Consider the following 19,982-nt stretch of genomic DNA (forward strand, 5'->3'; position numbering starts at 1 on the left):
GCGGGTCTCACTTGCCGAAACGCCCCTAATTTGAATACGAGCAGTCAGGACTTTTTTAGTCCATGTAGACGAGCAGGATCTTTTTTCTCCCCTGAAACAGCCTGGTGACTGATTGGATAGATCGCTAAGCGGGATGTGGCGTAGTACTCTACACGACAACAACACGCGTCATTTGTAAAAGTCGGCAAAGCAGTGTTCCCAACTTAGCGACTTTGTTGCTAAATTTAGCGACTTTTCAGACCCCCTTAGAGACTATTTTTCAAGGAAGCAAGACAAATCCAGCGACTCCTTCTTACTCTTCCAAACAAGCCGTGGGGTCGGAGGCTCTTTAAGAAGAGCCTCCGACCCCGCGGCTCATTAAGAAGAGCCGCCGTTCAGTTAGGCAGTTAGCTACAGTTACAGTGATCTCTGTTTGTTTACAACAAGCACCAGACACTGAACAGTTAGCGATGTTGTTAATTCACAATCACTATGTTTATGATCAGCAGACGTTCTGTGCATAATTAGCCATGCTGCTTTCAGCTGCTGACGTTGTGCACAGTCAGAAACGGTGAAAACCATACGTCACCTCCAGAGTCTCTAAATCCCTCTAGGCGCTAACTTGTCGTGGAGACATGCAGAGTGAGTGGACTTTTGAGAGGGTGTGGCCTGAGACTTTCCCGGTGGCCACTTTCCCCTCCTAGTCGAAATACGGCTTTTAAAATGCTAATGAAAAAAGCCCAGATTAGAAAGAGAGATGCACTTAAATGATGACACTACAACAGTAATTTCAACTCTTAGATTTAATCTCAGTGCAACAGTACTGATCATTTCTGGGGATAAAGTATAAAAGAGCTGCCATGTGTAGTCTGCTGTGTGGAATTAGCAGTTTGACACACGTTCTTAGCACAAGGTCGATTTACTGGAAAGTTTCTGGAATAAGTTTACACTGGGGATGGAAAAGTACACAACATTTATGGTTCAGCATGTGCCTAGTTTTCGGGTCATGGTTTGGTACTTTCCCAATAAAACTTGCACTCTATAACTTCTGTTCTGCGTGTGTGAGTAGCAGACATACACTGATTATTTAGACCCAATTGTTTGGGTCACAGGACATACCAATTGAAGGATGTTGCATACCATTCCAAACATCTTGTACCAAATGGTTCGGGAGAAATGTAAATACCATTTCACCCCCAGTGTGCTCGGTTTTGATCAAAATACATCTGCTGATAGAGTCTGCAAGATGAATTTTAAATCTCAAACAAAATAAATGTAGTCATAGATATGTAAAGTAAGTGGAGCTTTGTTTTCCAGTCTCAGGTTAACATGCAAGTCAAGTTTTAGAGCAGTCAAATAAAAATAAAAAAATGTTGTTGCTTCAATCTGACGTAAATCCATACCTATATTTTCAACCTATACTCATGATAACTCACTGCTCTTAATTACACCACTTTAGTAATACATTTCTCAAATGCAGGACTCAACCTTGTGACTTTTATGGGAAGAACACTCAGTGAATTTAATCTGTAACCAGGTGTTTGGCTTGAAAAGCAAAATCTCTTTGGCCCAGGCCTTGATGCTGATGTGGATCATGTGCACTGAATGACAATTAGCTTAAACTGAATTCTGTCAGTAAACGGAAGCATCATTAAGAGAGAGAGATAAGACGATCAGCCAACCTTGGGAAACATGGAAGAGAGGTCTGACTCGATGCCCTCTTTCTCAGTTTGAGCCTGCATCATTCTTTTCTCTGCAAGAAAGAAAACATGAATGCAACTTATTTTGTTTTCTACTCCAATATTGAGTACAAGTAAGAGAGAAGACACTGTATGTTAGGTTTATATGGGATTAGAACACTGACATAAATCACACACTTGTGGGGCGCCCCGGTGGCACACCTGGTAGATCGCATACCATAGAGGCACCGTCCTCGTAAGCGGGCGGCCCGGGTTCGAATCCGACTTGGAGCCCTTTCCCACATGTCTTCCCCTCTGTCTCCCCCTTTCACTCTGTTTCTCACTAACAATAAAGCCTTGAAAATGGCCCAAAAAATATCTTTAAAAAAAAAATCACACACTCATAATGAGACCACACGGGTCTCATGTTTGCTTGTAAGCAAAAACTGCATATCGCAGTACAGATATCCCAGTATCACTGCGGTACTGAATAATAAAACTCTTTTCAAAAGGCTAAAGAGCCTTTACATCACGGTTTACGTCTCAACTCAACTCAACTCAATTCAACTTTATTTGTAAAGCACTTTAAAACAACAACAGCCGCAACAAAGTGCTGTACATAAACAAACAGAACAAGAGACAATAAAATAAATAAAACAGGAAATAAACACTAAAATAAATAGATTCATTGCTTTTTAAAAGACAATTTAAAAACAATAAATAAAAGCAAACCATAAAACATTAAAACAAGAGCAGAGTCTCATGCGTGGTTAAAAGCCAAGGAATAAAAATAGGTTTTAAGATGACTTTTAAAAATGGACAGTGAGGAGGCTTGTCTGATGTGCAAAGGCAGCTCATTCCATAGTTTGGGGGCTGCAACAGAAAAAGATCTGTCCCCTCTGAGCTTCCGTTTAGACCTCGGTACCTCCAGGAGCAGCAGATCAGCTGACCTGAGGCACCGAGCAGGAGCGTAGGGGTGGAGGAGCTCAGAGAGGTACAGTGGGGCGAGACCATTTAAAGATTTAAAAACAAATAAAAGAATCTTAAAATGGACTCTAAAATGCACAGGCAGCCAGTGGAGGGAGGCCAGGATGGGAGTTATGTGCTCCCTCTTACGAACTCCAGTTAAGAGGCGAGCAGCCGCGTTTTGCACTAACTGGAGCCGTGCGAGGGAGGACTGGCTGACTCCAAGGTACAGTGAGTTACAGTAATCCAGCCGAGATGTAACGAAGGCATGGATTACTGTTTCAAAGTGCTTGTGCGTAAGGAAAGGCTTCACCTTAGCCAGCTGCCCGATATGAAAAAAGCTTGACCTCACAGCAGCGCTAATCTGACGATCTAATTTAAAATCACTGTCCATCTTAAAACCTAAATTTGACACAGTTGGTCTTATAAAATCTGCCAGAGGGCCCAAGTCAAAAGGAGGGGTCACACAAGAGCCACTAGGGCCAAAGACTATCACTTCTGTCTTCTTCTCATTAAAATTTAAAAAGTTCAAGGCCATACAGGCCTTGATGTCTTTGAGACATGACAGGAGCGGTGTGAGGGAGAAAGCATCTTTTTTCTTCAGTGGCACATATATCTGACTGTCGTCAGCGTAGCAATGGAAAGGGATGCCGTGCTTTCTCAAGATGGAGCCCAAAGGCAGTAAATACAAAGAAAAAAGCAGGGGCCCTAAAATCGACCCCTGTGGAACCCCATACAGCAGTGGAGCGGGGCTGGACTCCGAGGTACCAAGGCTTACACTTAAACTTCTGTTGGTCAGATATGACTTGAACCACTCTAGCGCAGTACCACCGATGCCCACTAGGTGGCGTAACCGAGCCACTAGGGTGCTATGGTCCACGGTGTCAAACGCTGCAGTCAGGTCCAACAGAACAAGAATTACATGGTCACCGGAGTCATTAGCCAGGAGGATGTCGTTAAAAACTCTGAGTAGAGCTGACTCTGTGCTATGCATAGTTTTAAAACCAGATTGAAACACCTCCAGGACACCATGTACATCAAGAAAAGACTGTAGCTGACCATATACGACCTTCTCCAAGACCTTAGAGATAAAGGGCAGCTTGGAGATAGGCCTAAAATTGGCCAGCACGCTGCGATCTAGGCCAGGTTTCTTAAGTAGGGGCTGCATCACTGCATGTTTAAAACCTCGAGGAACAAGACCAGTAGACAGGCTACTGTTAATTACATTTAATACAGACTGCCCTTTACTGGGGAAAACCTCTTTGAAGAAACGAGGGGAGACAGCATCACAGGTAGAACCTGATGGTTTAATATGGCCAACCAGGTCCTCTAAAAAAGCCAGAGACACTGGCTCAAAACCATGAAAAGCTGCAGAACAAGGAGCAGTGACTGAGGGGTCAGATGCAGGAGCAGAGATGAGGGCCCTAGCAGTAGCAACCTTGTCAATAAAAAAGTGCAGGAAGTTATCACACATTTCAGGAGATGTCTCCAAGCTGACAGGCTGTGGAGCATTTAGAACAGAGTCAATGGTTTTGAATAACACACGCGGGTTGTGGTGGTTGGTCTCAATGATGTTTGCCAGGTATTCTCTTTTAGTCTCTTTAACGGTTGTCTGGCACCTCTCTGCAAATACATTGACAAGAACGGCAGACTACGTCGTCTCTTTATAAATGTTGCTCCTGTCTTTATAAGCCTGCATTGGCACCCAAACACGACATGTACAACACATCAGTGCTTCTCACCTTGATTGCTATGGACGGCGATTACATTCTTATTAACACTGAACGTAAGATCTTAATGTTGACGTTAACGTTAGTACGCTACCGCTAGCCCAGGATGAGGATGAATGATACATGTTTTAGTTTGTCTCTCGTAACAGCACTGAGTTGGTCTTGTTGGTCATGATTATCATGCTTCGGGCTACTCCTGGGTTTGGGAGCAGAACAAGTTTGTTTTAGAACAAACCCATAAAACGCAACTCGAAACTGCCGATATTTACAAGCGACATTTCAAAATAAGAAGCCCAAAGTAGCTTATAATAAGCAGACCTGGCGACTATAGCTGCACTTTGAACCCGGCTTCAGTTACAACAGTATGAGAGCGTGAGTGGAGACACAACAGGGATTGGATCACCTGCCTGGACAGGTGCGCGCGCGCGCACACACACACACACACACACACACAGTGGCCTGTGAAGCATCAGTGCAAAATGAATTGCAAAACCGAAAACCTATGGTCCATAAGGGCCTATTGTTCTATGCAGAGCGGACCAAAATGTTCTTTATTTTACCGCGTACTGCGTACCATCCCTACTATACAGGCAAAATAAGCAATATTTTTTTACGTTTAACGACATGTAATTCAAATATTGCCACCTTAAATACAAAGACAAAGCTGTTTCCCTGATGTGACGTTTAGAAAGTTAAGTGTCAAGGATGCAGATAAAATAGAAAACATATAACATGTTTTATAGTTACCATGGTTCTCTTTGATTTTCTGAAGGAACTCCACGATGCCAAAGTCCAGCTTCTGCAGAACTGGCTCCAGCCACAAACCAACCTCTTGAGATGAAATCAGAGGCCACAGGAAAACACCCAGCACTGCACAGAGAGAAAAAATTAAGGCAAAATAAATATTTGTTTTCTATCGTTTATCTGTATTTTGTTTGCTCACCATGTTGTAATATCTGATGGGATGTAATATCTGATGCTATTTGTGGCTATTACTTATAAAATCTTAATGACAGCCTCTAATAATTCATCGTTATGCTGATGACACACAGTTATATCTCTGATTTAAGTGCCATGACTCCGAATGTAGACACTTCTTAAATTTTAAACTAAAGTTTTTTTCCAATGGGATAAAATATACCTGGTTGCCTTCTATGAAGACACAATCATGGAATCATGTCTTTGCTGGTGGTGACTTTTCCTTTACTCGCCTTTGGGAGACCAAAGTCTATCCGTGGTACATTTTTTGTATTTGCCAATAGATCACTGCTCTGACTAAAAAGGTTAATTTAACCAAAACCAGGATAATAAACATGCAGCAACCCTCCAGCTGTACTGGATCTACTTATCTAAGCATATAGGTCTTATAAGCATCATCGAAATTTTCTCATCATGTGCAAAACTTTGGTTTACTCACCTAGAATATATGAGATAAAAATCCCTGGAATGTAGCGTCCTAAAACAGCAAAGAAGGTGCACAAACTGCAAACCAGCAGGCAGAACTAGAAGAGAAAGAAAGTAAAGCACCAAAAAAAGTTAGTATCAGTTACTTTCTTAGTAAAAATTTAACTGGTGATGCCCAGAACCAAAAATGTTGAAATAACATTTTTCTTTGTGTACAGATTAGATAAATTGATTAAAAGCATTGAACTTTGGAGCGAGCCAGGCTTATTTATACTAGTTATTCAAGTAAATCAAGAACTTGGTCTTGGTCAACCTCTGTAAGTAGAGGATTGCAACAAAAATAGTGGTTTCAGTGCCATGGCTTCTTTTCAGCCAAATCTGCTCACTGTCATGTAAAGTCCCAGTGAGTGATAAAATCTGTTTGGGCCAGATGCCTGAAAGCCTGACAACCACATGCTTCTCTGCTCTGCTGTGGTAATTCAGTTGTTGAGATTAGTGTGAAGCCATTGGCTGACTCTGCCTCACCTTGCCAGGGTTCTGCTGTTTGAAAGCCGACGTCTCTTGGAGGAAGAGTTTGAGAGAGTCGCTAAGCTGAGGTCCGGTCCCAGACTGGCTGTCCTGGCCTGAGTCAATGATCTCCCAGCTATAAGATAAGACGGGCAGATGCAATGTTAGTCACCTTTAAGGTAAATCACCTTGAAAGTGTGTACTGCTACTAAAAGTCTGAGGTAGGAGGTCAGGTATATGGAGTGTCTCACTAGTTTTGTTTAACAATGAAGAAAATCTTTCTCTATTTAAGTAGTTTTAGATGCTTGAACTTGAAACTCATTATGTGCATTTTAATTTTATTTGTGACTTTATAAACAATCAATCAATTAATCCAAAAAGTAATTAATTGTGTACTAAACAATGAAGATAATCTTAAATTACAGCGATATGTTCGCTATGCTGATGACGCTCAGATTTATCTTCAACCCCGACAACAAAAAAATTGGGACACTATATATAACGTGAATTAAAACACTGCTTGGTTTACAAAAAAACACCACCTCATCATTTTGAACATTAAATAATTCCCTTTGTACTGTTTTCAGTTGAATATTTGTCAAATTTTTAACTTCTGTTTTATTTACGATGTTGCCCAAACTTCTTTGGAATTGGTGGTTTGTACTACTAAACCCAAAAACTGCCCCTAAAACTGGAAAGATTTGAAGAGTTTCCAGTGTTTAATAGTGTTATAGTGCTTGGGGCAAATTTCAACTCATTAAAATAATTTATTATGTCACTCTCCACCTCTGTTTCATCTCTTTTGAGTCTTTTCCCGTTCTCTGAGATCATCTGACCTAAAGCTGTTGTCGCTTGCTTAGTCTATATTTTATTCATATCTCAAAATTTTATACAGCTGTGCTTTCCAAATAAAGTGAGTTGACTTGTTGGTATCTGTAGACGGTCAGCATGTTATTGCTGATTTGGTATGCAGTGACTCCACATTAAAAATAGTATCAACATTTGAGAGAGACTGGAGACGTTTATTTGGAGGCTTAGAATTCTTCCCTTTGAGAGTCATTGATAAAAATTAGTCCAAGAAAAAGCCTGTCCAATGCAAATGTCATAGTCTAAATTAAGAAGTCTAGAATAAAACAGGCCAGATGACTAAACAGACAGGTGGCAGATGGGAATAGGAACGTGAAAGTCCTTTCCATGCTGTGCTGCTGCTGGGAATACTGGGGATACCAATGGCAAAACACTGGAGGTTTGCTTCAAGATGATGTTACAGGTGGTACATGTACTGTATGTTCTACTACTCAGGCTGAACAAGGATATAACAAATACTAATTTAAGCATTCACAAACAATCTCACTTTTATCTGCAGCATACCAATGACTGATGTGATTCAAACAAAAGAGGCAGTTACCTTGTGACAGGGACAAGGTAACTGCCTCTACACCTCTCATCAGATAAAATGACAATGTACTAAATTTAAGTCCAACACAGGATGGAAACATGTCCCTGTGAGTGCAGCTGTCCTGGAAACAGCTGGTGTGAAATCACCATGGAGATCTGGTTTCTGCCTGTTCACACAGCTGTGAGGTTCCTGTGCTAATTGGAAAATGTGTGATCAGTGGACATTTCTTTCTATAAGAAAGGGTACTTCATTTTCGAAGAGTTATTGACTTACTCAGAAAAAAACGGGGCAGCAGCTGGGGGTTGGATAAGCTCCAGACATACATATTACATAAACATGTCAACTGTCATACATTTTGCTAAATATAAACCCAATTAAAATCATAGGATGTCAATGTTGTGGTAGGAAAGTTGGTTAATCACCAGTATTATTAGAGTACATCATCTGAGAACCATAAATGTAAACCATGCACTTTATTTTTGGGGCAATCGATTTAGTAGATGTTGAGTATTTGGGCTATTTGTTTTTGACGCCTTATCATTCTGCCTGTATACACTTAAAAGTTGTTTACCATGCCATGTTGGTGTATTGTTTTAGCACAACCTCACGTATATGACCTGATTATTATTATTTTATTTTGACAAAAGAAACAAAACAAAAAAAACCCCATCAACTTAAAATCGGATTTAAAAAATGATGTCTTTTTTACTTTAAAAACACAATCATGCTCACTGAAGAATTCTAAATGTGGGTTATAAATATAACAAATAAGAGGTAAACATCTAGTTTTATATTTCTATACAAAATATATTTTACCTTATCACCAGGTTTACTTGGCCTATCATCATCAAATACAAACTGGCATGGAGTTTGAAGTCAGAACTTTAGAGGGAAGCTGGTAAATGATGGGAATAGGAAAGTGAAAGTGCTTTCCATGCAGGTAAACACGCTGCTGAAATTTATTACAGCATGACGTCATAAAAGAGTAAAAATGTGCGTAAATTGTAATGTTTTGAAGACCCCACATCCATTTTATCCGCTGAACCCTGAAAACCTGATAATGTAATACACTTTTTACCAATAATGTAATAAAGTATAACACCAAGCACCTTTAGATTTCAAGAAGCTGTTGAATGCATTCGTGTGTCATGGATACCTCGTTTGTGAAAAATGGATGAACGGGTTAAAAGTTTATAAACATTCAACTTTGACCTGTTGGTGGCGCTAGAGCTCTTGAGCTAGAGTTGCCTACACAGTATCACCACTTGAACCCAAGTAATGGGTGGTCTGCTGTTAAATTATTACAATATTGGGGAATTATTACATTATCAGGACTTGCGAAATGAAGGCTAACCTGATAATGTAATAACCTCCCATTAATGTTGTACTTTATTACATTATTGGTAAAAAAAAAAAAACGTTATTACATTATCGGGAAGTTATAACATCATCAGGTTTTATTACATTTTCAATGGACTCAAGTGCAGATTTTTATTACATTATCGGGAATTTATTACATTATCAGGTTCTACAAGACCCTACATCCATTTTATTCCCTGAACCCTATTTTACTCCCATAACCCCCTTCCAAACCTCCCTCCCTCTTAATTATGTGTCTGCCAGGCTACAAGGAACAAGCACGAGAGGCCACGAGAAGCTACAGTATCTGATATACACCCGTCACCCCTCCCACCTGACCCAAACACCCAGCCTTGTCTCATATAACCCTTATGACGAAAAGTCAACCGCTGCTACCCTCTCGACTTCCAGGCACATGCCCCCCCGTAGGAGGCTGATTTCCAGGGAAACATGATGGGTTGAACATGTGACAGTGATACCGTGAAGCAGTAATAGCAGTAAGGGATGGAGAGGATATACATTTCTCCATTCCACGAAAGACAGACATCTCTCTGGAAATGGACGCAAGCCTTCTTGGATAAAGTACCATAAAGTTTCACCACATCACAGATCACTGGACTGGAGGAGTTTGTTGGGGTTGGTTTTCTCACCAATGTAGAGACTTTTCTTGGAGGTGACAAGGTTCATTTCCATGGGGGAAACATTTCCCCAGCGGATGTTTGTTTCGTCACTTTATTTAACCCTCTAGAGTCCACGAAAGCACCTGCACATTACTTCTTCATGATGTGAAGACATAAAAATGAAGCAACATTGAGCCTTGCCATCAGCTTCCCTCTAAAGTTCAGGCGTGAAACACCATGCCAATTTTTTTTTGATGATTTAGTTAAACTGGAGATAATGTCAAATATATTTAGTATAAAATATTGAACCAGAGATTATCCTCATTTTACCTGTTATATGTTATATACGCAACCTGTATTCATATTTGCAATATTTAAAATTCTGTGTTTTGAAACATAATTTTCAAGATCAGATTTTATGTTTTCCTTTGTTTCTTTTGGGTTCAAAATTTTGTTCAAGTCAAAGTTAAAAATTAATTATCAGGACATATAGGTGAGGTAAAACTGAAAAAACTGATACCAACATGGCATGGTGAAGATTTTTTAACAGATTTTTTAACAGACATAGCCGAAGATTTCAGAGGATTAACAAGTAAAGGTGCAGGGCAAGACGTGTGTTCATGTTAAAGCTCAAGCTAAAGTGAATTGTTGTTAAAAGCCTCTCTGCCTATGATAGAACACCGACTGCTTTATGCAAGACTCCATTGAAGAATCTTAAAGTTTAAAGTCTTCATGCAGCTCAACAGGAATCAGTGCAGTAAAAATGCAAGCTAACATATTTATTGAATCAACTGAAATCTTATTCCGGCATACATATAATCTATTAATGAGCAAAATTTTAGCCTGTTTCAGGTGGGACAGTAGAGTTAAAGGTTTTAAATGACAAGGTTGAAAGTTCAATCCCTGATTCTGCATGTCAACACTGAAGCCAGACTTGATCCCAATGGGGCTGGCTAGGGCCGCTGCGCCACCATCAGTGTGTGAATGTGTGAAGGAAATGCAAATTGTAAAGAGCTTTGAAGCTTATGTAAACAAATTATATTCTGAAGAATTCATGCAAAACTTGGGTGTGCCACCATGAAACCAAAACAAATACAAGATTTGATTTGGTCTCGAAGGAGAATGCAGGACAAGTGATTTATGCTGTAAAGAACTAAATATTTAGACTCTATGTCAGGTGGATTTAAATATCTGTTTCCCTGACTGCCTCTGTCCTCAGAGACTATCCACTGAATTACACCTCACTAGTTAAATCCAGAAAAATTTGCACACTTGAGAAGAATAACTGTCATCCGAATCCAGAGGGGGTGCAAATCCTGACATTTTTCAGCCCTCGTGTCACATGCATGTCTGAGCTGCATCAATACTCTGGATACTGAGAAGCGAAATATATCAAATTTCATTGCTCCAGATCATTACAGACCACCATCACCACCCACTGGCGCACACTTCAGTCGTCACTCCAGCAGAAAATGTCCAACTTTCACCAGTGAAGTTGTCACGTCAGAGGCCCGCAGGTGGGGCAGGAGGGCCGGGGCACCACACCAGCAGCTGTCACACAGATGTCACTTTTTACCCAACAAGTCTCTCTGAAACAACACAGGGAGTAGCATGTCTGAGCTTCTAACGAGCCCGTTGATTTAAAAATAGAGCGAGACGAACAATGCGAGGAATGGCGGCAAAAACATCCCAGCTCAGACCCAGCAGAGTTGTAAATAGGTGTAAATATGTTTACCCACCTGTCTGTGTGGGTATACGCCACAGAAAGTCTGAACTCTGACCTAGGGGTGTGCCATATTGTATCGTTCACCATAATATCGGTAATTTTTTTTTATGGTTAAAAAAATGCATATCATGATATTGGCAACGTTCCTACTTCTTGATGTAGTGCTTAAATTTGTTTTAATCACAAAAAGCTACTTACTCCCTGTCTCAAAACACATGCAGCTTTCAAAATAAGAGCACAGTGTGTTAAGAGAATCCACCACAGAATTTACAAGAAGACTGTCAAAATAAGACGCCTTAAATAAAACATACAATAACCTTTATTCTCCTTTACAAAATTTCATTAAAATATGCCCCCGGAACCCCTAAATGGTTATTTTTATTATTTGCTCATACTCAAGAGTCAAGAGTACATTTTTTTGTATGTGGCAACTGTTGAGATTTGCACTTCAAACTACATTTTAGATTTTTAATTATTTATACAGACTACAAAAAAAACATATTTTCTATTTTTTTAAGTATTTCCTAATATCGTCAAGAATATCGTTATCGCAAAAATAGCCTGCAATATTGTGATATTCTTTTAGGGCCATATCGCCCACCCCTACTCTGACCCAGCTAATACCTGTTTATGTTCTGCGTACAGCCACGTATACAGTGAACTGACATTTACAGGGTGGGAAAAAGCGGAGTCCCAGCTGATTGAGTTTACAGTCAACGCCAGTCCACCCAAGACACAAAGCCAAGTACAAGTAACATAAGACTCCAGTGATACAGACACTGTGCAGTGATGACGCAATGATGTGTGCCGTGTTGTTGATCTGTTTATAATGAAATTGAGAAATGTAGTTCTCATTGTTCAACATACTTTCCTCGTCAAAGTACATTAAACAAACAAAAACAAAGACTGCAGTCCTCTCTGTGATACCTTATTAAGTTGCATTAAAAGCCATAAAGGACCTGTTCACTCAAACTTCCAAATAAAAACAAAAAAAGATAGCATTTGTGTTTTCTGAACTCCATCTTCACATAGAAATAACCAGGGGTAGCAGGGACATATTCAATTATTCAAGAATCAAACAAAAATGTCCATTCCCATTGTTATGGCACAGAAGATATATTTGATGCATATCTGCAAGGCAAGATACCACAAGAGTTGTGTAAGAAGGTATTTTTTGTGTGTTTTCGGAAATGTGACACACAACTTCAGTCATACCTGAGTCCTGCCCCACGATCTTCAGGAGACATCTCAAGAACTTCGAGTACCTTCAGAAGGTTTGATGACGCAATCAAAAAGCAGGCAAACACTGGAGAGTCAAGATGATAGAGACAGCTAAAAAGTTGTCTTTGAAGAAACAAAAAATGAAATAATATTTTTTAAATGCCAGTACAAACTCAAGTTTGAGGCAAACTCAGGTTTTACGTGACAAACGGCGTGAGAGCAGCTTGTGTTTATCCTCAATGAAGCCCCGGTTGGAGTATTTCAAGTGGTCCGGTCTAAAAATAACCTGGTCACACTACATTCCTACTGGCAGCCATCAGGAGGACAGAGGGACGGGGTTTGGGGGGTGTAGAAACAGCAACACCCTCCACCACCACCAAGCCATCGCGCCTCCTCTTGTGTCGGTGACATGGCGTGGACAGCAGGATGACAGAGGACATGTGACTGATGAGGACAGTGTTTCTTTAACACTCAACATTTTTGACTTTTTTGATCAGACATAGATCACAAGATTGATATTACTCTAATATTAGTCTGACAAATATCAACCTACTGCCGGCAGCTGCCTAACTTAGACTGGAACACATTGCAAAAAGTCAGCTCTTAAAAAAAAGGGAAAAAAGTACAAAAAAGTACATAAAAAATAAGCAAAAAGTAATTTGCTTAAAAATAGCAAAATTGTCTGCCAATGGAACAAGAACATTTGGCTTGTCAAGACTTTCTAAAACAAGTAAAAATATCTAATCTCAATGAACCCAAAAATACCTTAGAATTAGTGTATTCTTACTAATAACACGTGCTTTTTTCTTGATTCTAATGAAATACATGTGACCAATTTTCTCAATATGTCGAAAAATATTCTTGAATTAATAATAAGTAAATGCTAGAGCCATCATCTTGACATAATGATATGCATAGGCATTACATTTCTTGAAACCAGCAAAGTCAGACTAATAACTAGTGAACTTTTCTTGATATAGTTACAAAGATCTTTATCTGTATGTAGAATATTTTTCAAAAAATTCTTAAAATAAGGCAAAAGCCGTGGAATCTTTATATCAAACAAGTGAAACAGTCTAAAATAAAAACTGCTTACTAAGAAGAACTATTTTATCAGACAAAAAATAAGCATATATCCCCTTAATCCAAGATATTTAATCTTACTTAGATTTCAGTTTTTGCAGTGACGCCAACCTGACTATACAACTATTTCTTGGTACTTCCATTCTTAGCTATTTTATCAATCTTCTCAACATATTCTCAGCAAGAAAACAAATAAGCATTTTTCCTGAATTAATAGATAATAAATAAGCCAACGAGAAAGAAAGCCAAAGAAAGGTCATATTATGTAGTAGGTATAAAAAACACCATTATATGCATAATTTTCAAAGACATTAAATACTTAAATTTACATAAATTATCACAGCCCAATTATTCAATTGAGTTCTATATAATTTAGTACTATGGCTGCTTATTTTCCTTAAAAAATCTCAAATTTATCAGGTCACTTCTGTCTAAATATACGAATATCTGTCCTAAACTTTACTACTACTTAAAAAGTAGAAAAATCAGTATACACCACTTAAAACTGTTTAAATGCCATGTTGGCATATTGCTTTTTCAGCACAACCTCACCTATATAACCTAATAATAATAGATTTTTTATTCCGACTTACTGGATCAACATTTTGAACCAAAAAGAAACAAAGAAAAACCAACATAAATGTGATCTTGTGATTGTGTGTGATCCTGTCATTCACTTTTTGGTAATTTCGTGTCTTTTGTTGGTCATTTTGTGTCTTTTTATAGTCATTTTGTCTCTCTTTTTGGTCATTTTGTGTCTTTTTTTAGTCCTTTCGTCCAACACAAAATGTGATTGTGAATCTTTTTTTAATTTCAAAACACTATCATGCTCAATAAAGAATTTTAAATGTTGCAAATGTGAACAAAGGTTGCAAATACAACATATAAGAGGGTTACATCTGTGGTTACAATTGTGATTGTGTGTGATCCTGTCATCCAACTCAAAAAACTCAAAAACAACTGGTTTTTATTGCAGTCATTTTGTGTCTTTGTGGTCATTTTGTGTCTTCTGTGTTATTTTTGGTCATTTTGTGTCCTGATTTTTTTCTTTTTCGATTGTTTTGTGGGTTTTTTTTGTCATTTTGTGTCTTTTTGTCATTTTGTGTCTTTTTTGTGCCTTTTATGTCATTTTGTGTCTTCTTTTAGTCATTTTGTGTCTTTTTTGGTCATTTTGTGTCTTTTTTAGTCCTTTAGTCCAACATAAAATGTGATTTTTAATCTTTTTTTTACCTTTCAAAACACTATCATGCTCATAAAGGAGTTTCAAGCCAGAACTTTAGAGGTAAAGGCTCCATGCCACATAAAACAGCTCACAGGGATGTGATTTCTTGCAGACCTGTCATGACAACTATCTTTGTTAGACTAATATTTTGTTCCATAAATACCTTTCATAATAACAGTGACTACTAAAATCTACTAAAATAATAAACACTTTTTGATTACTTTTTTTTATACATGACTTGCATTTAACTGTGATGAAACACTCGTTGCCGGTTTGTTGTTTTGTTTTCTACCAGTCAGCTCTGTCCAATCAGAGGCTTCGCTCTCAAGCACACACCCCTCTGTGTCAACTGATGTGATTGGCTTGGCCGCTTCATGTCACAGCTCTGAATCAGAGGGGAAACAGCTGAGTCACACACGTACACACACTGCCCTCAGGTTTCACAACTCTTAAGACACTTTGTGTTTGTTGTGGGAATAAACAGCAGCAAAGCCAGAAAAACAAAATCCATTTAAAGTCATGTGACGAACGTCTTTTCATATTCACACACATTCGAGAACAAATGAAAACAATCACAATCTCAAGAAGTCAAAACAAAACAACATTTTTATCATTCCCAGAAAACAGAAAACAATACGAGCATCTTCTTATCTGATCACCTGCTGTCCTAAAACAATCAAAACTATAAGATTATAAAGTCATTAAAATAATACGTTTATGGTTAAAATGTAGTTGCAAACAAAAGCTGCTGGGTCAAAGTTATTGGTCACGACTAAAAGAAAAGAATGTCTGTGACTGCTGAAAACACAGGATGTGAATAAAAACAGATACATTATCTGATCAAAAACAGAAAACTCTTTTATTTTATGCTATGCTTTAGACTACATCCACCACACACACACACACACACACATACACACACAGAGTTGGCTCACACAGCCCAGCTGTCAGCTCGCATTTTGGGTCAGCAGCTAATCTCCCACAAGCCTTTGCCCCGAGACTTTCTCTGAGCCTGTTGTACAACTACCCACAAGAAGCCTCTGACAGACAACAGCAGGTGACAACAACACAATCCAAAACACCCTGCTGGCCAAAATGTCACAGAAACAGAGGCAGAAAGAGAAAGAGAAGGAGGCAGAGGGTAAAGAGAGATTTTTAGTGCTAAATATGCTTCTGTTGAGTTATTTACAGTCATTTATTGTTCATCCCCTTCCCTCGTTCAGACCCTTCAATACCTGCAATCTGCTTTTGATGTGGTTCAATCCCAGACAGACAGACAGACAGACAGACAGACAGACAGACAGACAGACAGACAGACAGACAGACAGACAGACAGACAGACAGACAGACAGACAGAGAGAGAGAGAGAGAGAGAGAGAGAGAGAGAGAGAGAGAGAGAGAGAGAGAGAGAGAGAGAGAGAGAGAGAGAGAGAGAGAGAGAGAGAGAGAGAGAGAGAGAGAGAGAGAGAGAGAGAGAGAGAGAGACATTCTTTGTTTTTTGTTCAAAGATGCAGACATAGTGCACTATGGCAACCCAGCAAGTGCATGTAAGCATTCTTGTTTTACTATAAAGTTCATGCATTTGTTGATGTGACACGGCAAAATTAGTCTCAAGGAAAACTAAAACTGCACCAATATGGAAACATTTTTGGATGAAAAAGGCACTCTTCTTGCTCTTCTTCTGTTAATTGGCAGTTTGCAAACCAGCTTAGTGGTACATTCCCGCCCCTAAGGAGAATCTGATTCAAATCAGATTCCTACTCAAATCCGGCTGACTGTCCACACTGTTTTTAGTCCAAATCGGATATGGCTCTGTTCAGACTGGGCCACATTATTGACTGATCTGACAGGTTGCTGTAGTAACGGTGTCAGAGCGTCTGACGTCATACAATTGCGACAGCGACAAGAACATCAGATGCACCTCGTGCCGCATAGAGTCGTCACGGACAGTCAAAACCGATCTGAGTGTTTGGAGTGGTTCAGAGTGAGACGCATCTGTCCAAATGCGATTTGAAACTACCTCCCGAAGGTGGTTTTGATCCGGTCTGCAAAAATCGGATTTCATGTGATTTGTGACTGTTCGGACGTCAAAAGAGCCATCCAGTTCCAATCTGGATGGGCTAAAAATCTGATTTTGGCTGGCAGTCTGAACAAGGCTCAACTCTATCTCACAGTTTCTCTCATTATGTTCCACTGATTTTGGCTGCTGAGTCAAGTGTGACACCTAGTAGTAAAATTCGATATACCAGTCCTGTCCTAGGAGTTTGGTTTAATATCAAAAAATCTTCCTTTCAGTGTGTTTTCATTTCATTTTGGCAAGTTACATACATAAACTTTACCCTGAAATAACTCAATATCAACTCACAGTCCTTCAAAAAAAGCATATTCACTCTGTCAAGGTTAATAACAATGTGAAACCAGTAGAAAATCAAGTGTCTATTCAATGAATAAACAACTTTAGTCAGTCTCTCTCTCGTGACAACTGAACAAATTCAAATTACTGATGAAAAGACTGTAAATATGCCTCAGTTTCTCTGTTAATATATTTTTACAATAACTAAACCTCTTCCTCCATGCAGGCTTCCTTAATACTGGCGACAGGCAGTACACTGTAAAAATAATTTTGTTTTAGCGGTAAAAAAAAACAGCAGCTGTGGTTGCCAGAACTTTACCTTAATAAATACACTAGAACTTTTTTTAATATTATGGTAAAAACATATTGGCACTGTTGATTTCACGTTTAAGATTGCCATTTTATTAAATTTTTTATTGTAGAAATAAGAAGTTTTCCCATCAAAAGAAACGTTGTTCTGCCATATAATTGACAAGAAAATACTTTTAAGATTTTACCATTAAATATTACTGTATATTTTTGTTAGAGATATGGTGTTTAGTACATTTAACAGTGAGAAAAGTTTTTTTTTTTAAAGATAAATGCAAAAATGACAGTGGTGGCTTGTTTATATATATTACATTAAATACATATTACAGTGTATTTTACAATGGAGTAATGTATTTTATCTAAAAACAAAACTGTAAAAAATACTGTTTTGGCTGATATATACATTTACAGTGTTTCATTGTTACTGAAACTGAATTAACCCATTTCTCATTTTACGGTCATGGTTATCTACAGACATTTCTTACAGTGTAGCTCAGTTCTCCACATTGCATTCATTTTTTCTGACCCTGGTCATTGGTTTTATTGTGAGATGGAAGCAGCTCGCTCCAGTCTTTATCATGCTGTCGCCCCTGACCCGCACTCAACCGCCTCTCAGTTATATAACTCAGATGTGTTGCATCCAGCCTGGCGCCCACAAATCCCTCTCACCTCCACTAAATCCTATGAGCCTTCAGGGTTGGCGTCGAGTAACAGGCAACCTCACACACACACAAACACACACACACACACACACATACACACACACACACACACACACACACACACACACACAAACAAACACAAACACTCTGAGAATGAGGGTAGGAGTGTAAACCAGGTTTGCCCCACCTTCTCCTTGACCTCCTAATCAGAAACAGGACTAAGTAAGGCCAATTGGGTCAGAAATGAGCTACATGGATTGCTGGATTACAAAGTATAATAGTAACATACAGTACACTGGTGCACTACAGTGCTTCAAATTGAGACTTGAGTTTTTGTTTGCCTGTTTTTATATTAATATAAAATGAGATATTATCTCTCCTGCCCTCTCCTCTCTGCTCTGTGTAAACAGATTTTCATTGGATATTTGTCACATGACCGTTCGTCCCTGCAGAATCAATCATGGCTTCACACTAGTCATGTTTCCATCAACAGGGTTCTTGAGAAAAGCTTGATGGTAACACTAAAAGTCGATAAAACAAAAAATGTACATAAAAGGTTTTACGCTCGCTTGAGGTGTTTTTTTCTTTTTCTAAAAATAGTTAATGCACTAAACAGGAGATTGAAACGCTTTTTATGAATATGTTCTGATGTAGCCAACATTTAACTCACATGAATGATCAGCTGTTTTCTCTGAGAAAAAAGAACAGTTATAAGTTTCCCAGTTGAATCTAATTCTTGAAGACATATTTCTCTCATGGTTGGCCAAAGTTGTCCGATTAGCAACACCTTTTGTTATTGTATTTTCTCTCTTGCTCAATCTCTTCTTCTTCAGTTGACTGATGGATTAGCCTACAGCAATACATTACACTGCCATCTGCTGACCAAAGTACGATACTGCAGCTTTCTTTATTTGCTCTGAACCAGCTGATGGACACTCACTAATTCTCTTTTTCTTCAAAGGAACATTTACATTTTTTGCTTAAAAATGTATTTGATTTTAATGGAAACTGGCTAATGTCACTAAACAGCAAAATTTAATATTTTTAACAGGATCTGGTTTGTGCAAACCCTTTTTTTAAGAAGTTTTAAATGACACATGTAGAATAAAATTATTTGGATTGAAATATCATTATTTTAAAAGCTGTCATGGTCTTTGTTATGGTCTTCAAAATCTTGAGATATGACCAAAAGCTGTAAAGATTTGTTTGGTCAAAGTGATATTTCCAAGTTCAAGAATTAACTTTCATGCTCAAATGAAGGTTTCTTTTAAAGGCAATGAACCAATATTATATTTATTTATATTTAACTGCATATTATTAACCATGACCTTTCCCAAAATAACTGACTTGGCATTTTGATCCTGTGTTGTTATCATAGACTGTATATAAATAATGGACGTAGTCACCGTGACGTCACCCATTGGTTTGTGGACTGCCCGTTGGAAGCCTCGAGTTAAGCGTTATACTCGTCGCCATCTTGCGTCGCCATCTTGTTTCCGATACGCGGAGCAGACCATATTTGGACTGTGGCGGAGCGCGAGGGATCTGACGACACTGACTACACGCCTCTCTACACTGGCAACCCGACTGGGGCATTAACTGGGATGTTAGTTTTGGCTATCAAAAAAACCCAAAACAAAATGTATCTTTCTTATCTCAGAAAACTGAGCAGCGACTCCTTGGAGTGTCTGTTAGTCCAACCAAACACTGAACAAGACATTGCTACTGAACAAAACGTTCAAATAAACTGTCATTAAGTGAAA

The 19,982-nt window shown here is 38.7% G+C and overlaps 1 protein-coding gene across 1 annotated transcript in view; it reads right to left on the bottom strand.

Annotated features, from left to right (window-relative positions):
• Positions 1 to 19,982, bottom strand: part of retreg1 (reticulophagy regulator 1) — a 34,391-nt gene that overhangs the window by 5,173 nt on the left and 9,236 nt on the right. The window contains exons 4-7 of the mRNA XM_059343916.1: positions 6,284 to 6,401; positions 5,772 to 5,856; positions 5,102 to 5,224; positions 1,662 to 1,732 (exon numbers count right to left, since the gene is read on the bottom strand). Of these exons, the coding sequence (XP_059199899.1) occupies positions 1,662 to 1,732; positions 5,102 to 5,224; positions 5,772 to 5,856; positions 6,284 to 6,401 (397 nt within the window). The remainder of the gene's footprint in view (positions 1 to 1,661; positions 1,733 to 5,101; positions 5,225 to 5,771; positions 5,857 to 6,283; positions 6,402 to 19,982) is intronic.

Source organism: Centropristis striata, chromosome 11 (genome assembly GCF_030273125.1).
Source record: "Centropristis striata isolate RG_2023a ecotype Rhode Island chromosome 11, C.striata_1.0, whole genome shotgun sequence".
NCBI lineage: Eukaryota > Metazoa > Chordata > Actinopteri > Perciformes > Serranidae > Centropristis > Centropristis striata.